We start from the raw sequence: 8,880 nt of genomic DNA on the forward strand, positions 1-8,880 counted from the left end.
TTGAGCAAGCATGAGGATAAAAGCTCCTTACAAGTACAAAATGTTGTTATAAACACTTGGAGCTTCCTAAAGAAGGTGATATAAAGGAGAACTATTATACTTACACATTAATTATGTGCCATCTCAAAATGAACTGTGCAGCTGTTAAAGTTATTTCTTAAATGCCAGTGCTCATCTAAACAAAAACAAAACAAACTCAGTCTCCTGCTGGGCAACATGCTATTCCTGTATGGGATTTGTCATGTAGAAAGAAAGAAACATTGTAAATATTTAGCTAAATATTCCTATACAGATCTTTTCTAGGAGAGCATGATAAGGTTTTCCCAGGGCAACAGAACGATTTTTAGAAGTTAAGAAAACCTACAGTTCTTTCAACTGTGTTTACTATTAAAAAAAAAAGGCATCCACACAGCTACCTAGTTTCTCCTTATTATGTCATGCACAAAGATGCTCTGAAACATAAATACAATTGACATCTCCAGAGGAGAATTTGACAGTGCATAAGGAAGAGCTACCAGTGATCTCACTCATTGCAGTTCTCATGTAGACTTCCAGTAGTCCATTTAATGTCAAAGGGCTCATTAAATAAACTACAGCTGATACTTCAAACTCTCTCATCATTTCAACTAGTACTTGACTTCACAAATTCAAAGTATAGATTCAAGATTAGCATAACCTGAACTAAATCTGTTCTGCTATTGATGGGAGAGTGATCTGCCAGCTGTGACATGTTCTCCGCTCATGCTCCCGCTTACATTAGCACAAGCAGTCATGCAGTTGCACATTTTGTTGGAAGCAAGTACCTGAAAAATTTGTTAGAATTAGTATCAGTTCCCTAATCTGACCGAGACTGTGTGGCTGCAATAGCATTAGTGCTGGCGCACAAAATGTATCAGAAACACGCGGTCACGTAAGGAAAGAAGAGCTACTCTTCCTGATGTAGGAAGAGCTTCATTCAGTTTAATTAGACTATGAAACTATGCACCAGGAAACCTTAGCTTCATGAATACCATAAGCCAGCCAAATGTAGTGCTAAGTCTCAAAGCCATTTGACCCACTCCCAAGCCCTGTTCCCATGCTGCTGCACACTTCTCTTGTGCTGGCACAGGGCTTTTTTCAAGTGCACAAAGTCCTGGACTACAGAGTTCATCTGTTTAAAACCAACTGTTTTTTTCATGGTTTGCATCAGATAAGTTGTCCAATGTGCTGTGCAGGCACAAGGGCAAAGGTAGCATAAATGCTAGAAGCGGGAGAGGACTGGCGCTGCCATCTTCCTGCACTGACTGTGGCCTGAGAAAGAAAACAGAAATTAAGGTTTTTCTCTCTCTTCTCTTTTTTTTTTTTTTTGAGGTTTCTCAGAGCACTATATTAACTCTGCTCTGTATATTTACAGCTCGTTCCTCAGCTGTAGTTTCAACTCAGCAAATATGATCAACAGAAGTACTTGCACAAATGTAAATATTAATAGAAGTATGTGACTTAGCATCATTTCAGAAGACTACAGGTACACCTTTCACTTTAACGTGAAAGAATCAATTTCATATACATTAATTTATTTGCATAACAGAGTCAAGGTCAAGCAACTAATTTATCCATCCAACTAAAGGAATCAGGAATGAAACTTTTATAAAACTTAAGTTGTAATTTACAAAATAAAAGAAACTATTAAATTATGCCCAGGAAAAAAAAAAAAAAAAAGACTGAAGAAATACTTTTTATGTTAGCATTTACAGCTTGCCAGTATAGTTAGTATAGTTGGAAGAACTGTTTTCCAACATGCTTAGCATGACAGCTGGATCTTTCAGCGTACTATGCATGCATCAGGATCATAAATTCAGAAGCTGTATAATCTGAATAGAGTAGCCAGGTCTCACAATTATGTAACAAAAAAAAAAAAAGACACAATGTTTATATTAGAAAATCAGCTCCTAAAGTTACATTTAAATGAAAGCTTTCATTTAAAATCAAAGGTGAGTTGCCTGCACCTACAGAGAAAAAAAAATAAAAAATAAAAATAAAAGTCTCCAAAACTAACATGATGAAGACTAAAAACTAAAAGGAAAATAAAAACTAAAAAAAAAATCTTTCAAATAGTAGTGGTTTTGACACAACAACATATACTGTATAAAAAGATGTTTAGAATTTAAGAATACTCTAGCTAATCAAAGATGACTACAATAAAGTACAACTTTTTTTTTTTTTAAGACATGCTAAGTTTATAGGCATTGAATTCTTTCCAATCTAGATAAAGTATCTATTGTGTCTTCAAAAACTGTGCTAAAAGTTTTGGAGGGGCATTGTGTTGTTTGCTAAACTGAGAGATAGGATCACTCCAAAACCAAAGTACAGTATGTTCCCAAAAGGGTGAATAATTCAATCTCCCACCTTGATAACTCATTATTACCCTGTTATTTTGAGTATGACAGAAATGTCAAGGCCTGGAAGCTTTAACACTAAGCAGGCACAAATAAACAAAAAGTAGCTGAATACAAAATAATACAGTAAACACAACAATGTAAAACCCCTAGGGAAATCTATCAGAAAAGTCCTCAGGAAAACAAACCACGCTACAGTGTGCACGCCAGTAAGCATCCTTGTATCCAAACCAGATTCACATCAGGCGAAGAATACATATTTGGGCTATTGGCTGTATGCCATAAAAGGGTGAGCTACAGTAAGACAAATAAAAATAAGTAATAACATCAATCAAACATCAGCAAACATGGAAACTAAGATGACAGGCAAAAGTTCATAGCAGGAATAAAACATACTGTCCCTGAGCTGCTTCTTGCCACTGTCCTGGTAGAGGTCACGATGCCCTGAAGTGGAATGCAAAACTATTCAGTCACTTCAGTGAAAAGTCTGGCAGCTTGTCTTCATCTGCTGATGGTTTTACGACAAGTGATCAGTCTTGACGCCAACATGGTTGAGATGCACATAGCTATTTTGCTCTCCTTGTTCTTCCGTTGGGCCAGCAACACCCAAAATACAGTCAGAATACAGCTCCTCAGCGATTCCAGTTAGACCCTCCAGAAATCCCCAAGCACTCAGGCTGAAGCTCTGAAACATAGATCCTAGGCACTCAGATGCCTCTCCCTCTTTAGGTACCTAAATCCATTTGATTTCCATGGCAAGTTCATAAACATCCCTGACAAGCTGGTCTAAGGAAGCCCAGTTCCTCAACCAGAATCAAGGTTAATTGAGATTATAAAAAATAACAGCCCAATTTGCTACCACATTCTTATTAAATTAGAACTTGCTCAGTCTAATTGCAGAATGTTACCTAATTAAAACTGAGTACTCTGGGAAACAATGATCTAAAGCTGAAGTTCACCCATGCTTATGTCATATTGAAGTGACTCTGGCCACCAGGAGAGCTACTGAGTCCTTTCCTCTTGTTTGCACAACTGTTCCTATATCCACATGATGAGTCAAATCAAGGAGTTGATTTAGCTGAAAACTAATCTGACTAAAAATGATCAGCTTTAGCTAGATCACCTTGTCAAGCTACCTCATTACTTAGTTAACTGAACAATAGTACTGGCAGAAAAGGGGAGACTGAAAGCAAAGTCATCCCCTAAAAATAATAATTAAATATATATATGTACTTGTTAGGATTATCAAAATTACAATTAGCACTTTAGAATGTAAAACCAAACTATGATAGGTAACAACAGAAAACCAATTAAAATGAAGCCACATTCCTGTGAACGTGAGGTTTCAAACAGGATTAATGTGTCAGTGTACTCAGCACGTGCTAAGAACATTTGTAGGCATATATTTATGTCACGCTCACCAGAAGACAATGAACAGAAATTTACAAAACCTATGACAATACATCATGGCTAGATACAGACAGACAAGACCTCATGGAAATACAAAATAATCATTAGATGGATACAAACACATACTAGACAAGCAAAACAAATAACTTTACAATACCAAGAAGTAAAAGAGCATGCCAGAAACTCCATAGTACTACTGGCAAATGAGAAGTAATACAAGAGGTGAAAAAAGAAGAATGAACCAATGAAACTGATGAGAGTTGGGAAATTAACACCTCCTCATATACACAATATAACAAGAATCAGTCACCGGAAAAGAAAAAACCCAAAAAAAGGAGAAAAAAAAAAAAACAAAAAAAACCCACCACAAACCAAACCAAACAAAAAACACTATTCAGGCACCAAAAACCTCAGACAGTAAAAGGCTGTACTACTCTCTCCAACTAGGATGTCAATGTACCTGTTTTCAGACTACCATAGTAAAAGACTTCAGAAGCAGAAATCTAGAAAAAGCAAGTATCTACTAAACATACAACAACTCTGCATGTAAGCAGACCGGAGTATCCAAGTTCAGGGGTGGGGAGGAGAAGTTGGGAAGGAAAGCAGAACGCAAAAAGAGAAGAAAGTGGTTCAGGTTTTTTGTTCAGAATGAAAGCCATGAAAATGTGAGGACTCTTTTTGGACTTTCACAAAAAATAATTACTAAACATTAGCTTTGCTGTATCATACAAAGGTTTTACTCAGTATTTGTCAGCTCCATTGTACTGCACAAGTAACACTAAAGATATCCTCCTCAGTAAATTAAAAATCTCCAACTTGCAGATTAGGGTTACATAAATAATTGACAATATAAAAGACAATGTGGCACAACATTAAGTACTTCGATACTATTTGTAGATATTTAAGAAAAGATATTTGCTTTATATTATTGTTCTTGCATATTTTTTTAATGTATATGGAGATAGCATCATCCTTTCCAAATGGAGCACAGCACAGACATCATTAACAATTCATTTCTATATCACCAAAGCAATTTTTACAGTGGGATTTTCAGAAAAGGCAGTGTCTTTTCAGGATAACATCAAGGAGCATCCCACATAAGGGACAATGAAGGAGAGCAAATAATGCATCTGTGTGAGAAAATGAGGCATGAAAAGACCAGACTGACATTATTGTCAAACTGGAACAGGCAGGGGTATTGTATTATACTAGATTAAAAAACGCCAGACAAGCCAAAAATACATTATCTTTGTACATTCTATAAAGGATACTACCTGTGTTACAGGCAGCTTTTCAACTGTGTTTGCTTATACTCCACTCAGTACAGGGAATGCAATATACTGCTGAACAGCAAAAGCTTCCACTGGATTATTGTATTAACATACCCGGACAATCACAGCAAGTGATTGCCTTACAAAAAGCTTATCAAGCAGAGATGAAGCTACCTTTCAGCGACGAGGACAATGCAGAGGCAAAAATGAAAACTTCACCACAAGGAAAAGAATATTATGTCCCCAGAACATCTGTTCAAGTAGAGAGAAAGCAGATGAAGATGTCAGGAGAAGTTCAAGGCCAGGCTGAACAGCAATTAGTAAGATGAAAGATACGAAGTGGAACCTTTTACCCTTTAACAAGGCAATGATCCAGTAAAAGCATATTGCTGGAAACATGATCTTTAATTGGGAAAAGAGCAAAGAAATTTGCTGCCACAGAGGGAAAGAAGAGAGAAAGGGAGAAAAAAAAAAAAAAAAAAAAAAAAAGAGTCAACTATGCTGATTGCTGTGAGGTAAAAACCAGAATTGATACGCATCCTCTGCAATGATACGCACCACATGCAAACTGTTTCCTCTGAATTTGCCTAGAGTCAACAGACTGCTTTGATTACAGGAACTATTAGCAAAGCAAGTTTTAAAATCCACTATTTAATAAAGAAGTTCAGCATTAAAAAAAACATAAACAAAATTCAGTATCAAAAGTAGTATCAGTGGACAAAAATGCTTCTCTAAAAATAAAGCCATGTGCCCCAAAAAGAGAAAATTAAGGCACTGAGAATATGTATGCTAAACATTGAGGACAGGCACAGACTAGAAGAGCACTTAAAATAGCAGAACAAGCAAACTGAGAGGGAGCTGCAGCTGGTTCTCCAATTACTAGGTATTGTTTAAAAATGCACATTCAAATCAAAATCCCTCAGAACATTTGTACTCTCAAAGATGACTTACACAGTAGTTGAAAGATCTGTATTTTAAACTATCATAATGTAAGTTATTCAAGTAGCTGCAAATAAATACTCTAAAGAACAAGGAGGTAAAATGAAAAACTAGAACACAGGGAAGTATTAACATAGTATCTTCTACAGTATTTCCTAATGACTATAAAACTAATCTCTCAAGTTTTCTCTTCTGAAAGCTCAGACATACACAGTATGCTCAAACAGCTCTGTTATCAGTCTGTGGTAACTGCTCATGCCTTAGAGTGAACATGAAGTCACTGAATGATTGGTGTTATTAATGTTAACACTCAGGAAATCTTGCAAAATCAACTGCAGGGGAAAAGAAGATGAAGTATAACTCAGTGTTGGTGATGGCCATATTAGAAACTCAGAAATGTTCATACGTATATACAGGCATCCTATTCTATGTTTTTTTTAGAAAGAAATTACAGTACCTATTTTTATCTTGTTTATACGTTTAACATAGCAGAAAGTAAAAAACTGCTACTGAAAGACAGAAAATAAAAGGAGTGAAGAGTAAAGCACTAAAAAAGCTGTATGTAAGCACAATGGTCAGCAATGTTTCACAGTAACAGTTTAGAAAATACCTGAGTAGATAAACAGCCCTTTCAATATCACTGAGTTCTTCATCAACTGTCAATCTTTCTATTTCTTCTGGCGTCTGTCAAGCGTGAAACAGAGATTATGAGTTTACAATGCCTTACTATTTCCTAATTTTAATCTTCCTAAAACAACCCCTTCCTCCCCACATCCAGAGATAGTTCCATGAGTAATTTGAATTTAACCCTTGAAATCTCTAGCCAACATTTCAGATTCAATCAAATAAATCTTTCACGAGGAAAAGATGTGATGTAATAGAAGTACAGTTCCATATCAGACACTATCACTATTAATCAGTTAAAGTATAAACAAGCCACATATAAAATTAAAGACCTAAGTTAGCCTATTTTTTCCAGCTTAATATTGTTATACCGAAGATATTAAGTCCCTACTATACAGAATTCGAGACTGTTTATTCCAAAATGACCGACAACAATTTTTAGTATCCTGGCGCTGTAAAAAAAACGAACTGCCTATTCGGTTAGCTGTGCATAAATAAAACAGACACAATTTCAAACGGATTTTAAAGCACCGTTCTATTTTGAAGTCTATACCTTCAGGCTCCTGCGTACTGGCCTCTCTATAATAGTTAGCTCCTGCAGGTCTTCTATGTATCCAAACAAATTGCTCTGACTAAAATCCATTCTGGAGAAGAAGATTATCGGATGCATGTAACAACTACGGCCCTTGCCAGCCGAGGCTCCCCCGGGTCTCACATCGCTCGGGCGGAGGCAGGACCGACACGGCGCAACACCCCCTCCGCGCGCGCCAGCCGCCCGCCTCCCGCCGCCGCCGCCGCCAGCAGCCTCGCCTCCGCGCGCACACTGCGGCAGCGCCCGCCCGCCCCCGCCGAGCCCCCTCGGACGGGAAACTTTCTCCGGCCGGGCCGCTCCGCTGGGCCCGGCGGGCGGGGAGCGGGGCCGGCGCCTGCAGCCCCCGGCGCCGGGAGCCCAGTGCAGCCGCTGGTGCCTCGGCGGGGGGGGAGCTCCCAGCCAAGTTTCCCCTCTTCGCGGGCCGCCCCTGTCCGCAGGCGGGGCGCGGGGGCCAGGCTGCCTCCGGGCGCGGGGAGGGGACGGCGCGGAGCCGCAGGGCGCAGCGCCCGGGCTGCGGGGCTCGCTCCTCACCGACGGGGCAGGGCGCGGCGCGGAGCAGCCCCCCGCCGCGGAGCCCGGGTGCCGCCTCTGCCCCCCCCGCCCCGGGAGGAGGGACGGTCGTTGTGGTGCAGTGACGCTCCCCGCCCCCGTCCCGCTCCCGCGGCGCAGCTCCCGTCCCCCCCCGCAAGCGCCCTCCCCGGCGGCGCGGGGGCGAGCGCCGCGGCACCCGGCCCGGGGCAGCCCCGCGGCCCGCAGGGCGCCGGCGCCCGCGGCGGGGCCGCCCCAGCAGCGCCGAGCCGGTCGCCGGGGCAACGCGGCGCTACCGCGGCCTCCGCGGGGCAACACCGCGCCCGAGCGCGGCAAAGCCCGAGCGCGCGGGGGGCGCCGCCGCCCCCTCAGCGGCCGTTTCCGCGCGGGGCCTCGCCCGCGGGGCCGGGCCCCGGCGCCCGCCGCCTCCCGCTGCCCCGCCGGGCTGCCCCCGGCCTGCCCTGGCCGCCCGAGGGGCTCCTCTTCCACAGCTGTGGCCTCCACGGGCTTCCCCTCCCACAGCTACCGCCTGCCCGAAGCTCCTCTTCCACTGCCGCGGCTGCCCTCGCGGGGCGCCTCGCCCGCTGCCACCGTCCCCTCAGCGCGGGGAGCGTCCCTTTCCAGCCGTCCTAGGACACCTCACCAGCGTCCCGCCCGCCATCGCAGCTGTTTCAAAGCAGAATTACACAGAAGAAACCTATAAACATGCTGATTTTAATGAAAAGTCCAAAGCAGGTTCCTCCCCCAATGAATGATGTTGCATTAAAGAAAACTAGACAGACCCTTGGCATCCTTGGCAGTGAATTGTGAACCTACACCGAAGGCATCACTTACGCTCTTCGTAACTTCTTATTCTTCACCTCGACAGTCCTTTCCCTGACGCAGGTTACACACTGCTCATACTTACAGCAGGGCAGATTTCAATACGGATATTCTTCCCGATACGTGCAGTTAGGCCTTGGATGCTGTAGGATTTATCGTTCTGGCCCGCAAATACGGAGTACATTGGGGCTACAAGGGAGAGTATTTATTTCAAAATAAAGGTATGCCATTTTTAGCCCTGACTGTTGGACACATAAGCATGGAAAATGGCATCTTTTAAAAATATAGTAAGCTTCTTTTGGGGTGGGTTAGTGATGCA

The 8,880-nt window shown here is 42.1% G+C and overlaps 1 protein-coding gene across 7 annotated transcripts in view; it reads right to left on the minus strand.

The window, feature by feature from the left end:
- Positions 1–7,535, minus strand: part of PPP4R4 (protein phosphatase 4 regulatory subunit 4) — a 104,285-nt gene extending 96,750 nt beyond the window's left edge. For all 7 annotated transcript variants that reach the window (XR_014228699.1, XR_014228700.1, XR_014228701.1 and 4 more), the window contains exons 1-2: positions 7,173–7,535; positions 6,606–6,679 (exon numbers count right to left, since the gene is read on the minus strand). Coding sequence is in view for 3 of the 7 variants with exons in the window: in XM_082316800.1 (XP_082172926.1) it covers positions 6,606–6,679; positions 7,173–7,289 (191 nt within the window). In the remaining 4 variants the exon portion in view is untranslated. The remainder of the gene's footprint in view (positions 1–6,605; positions 6,680–7,172) is intronic.
- Positions 7,536–8,880: the final 1,345 nt, after the last annotated feature.

This window comes from Platalea leucorodia (assembly GCF_965183815.1).
Source record: "Platalea leucorodia genome assembly, chromosome: 7".
Taxonomy (NCBI): domain Eukaryota; kingdom Metazoa; phylum Chordata; class Aves; order Pelecaniformes; family Threskiornithidae; genus Platalea; species Platalea leucorodia.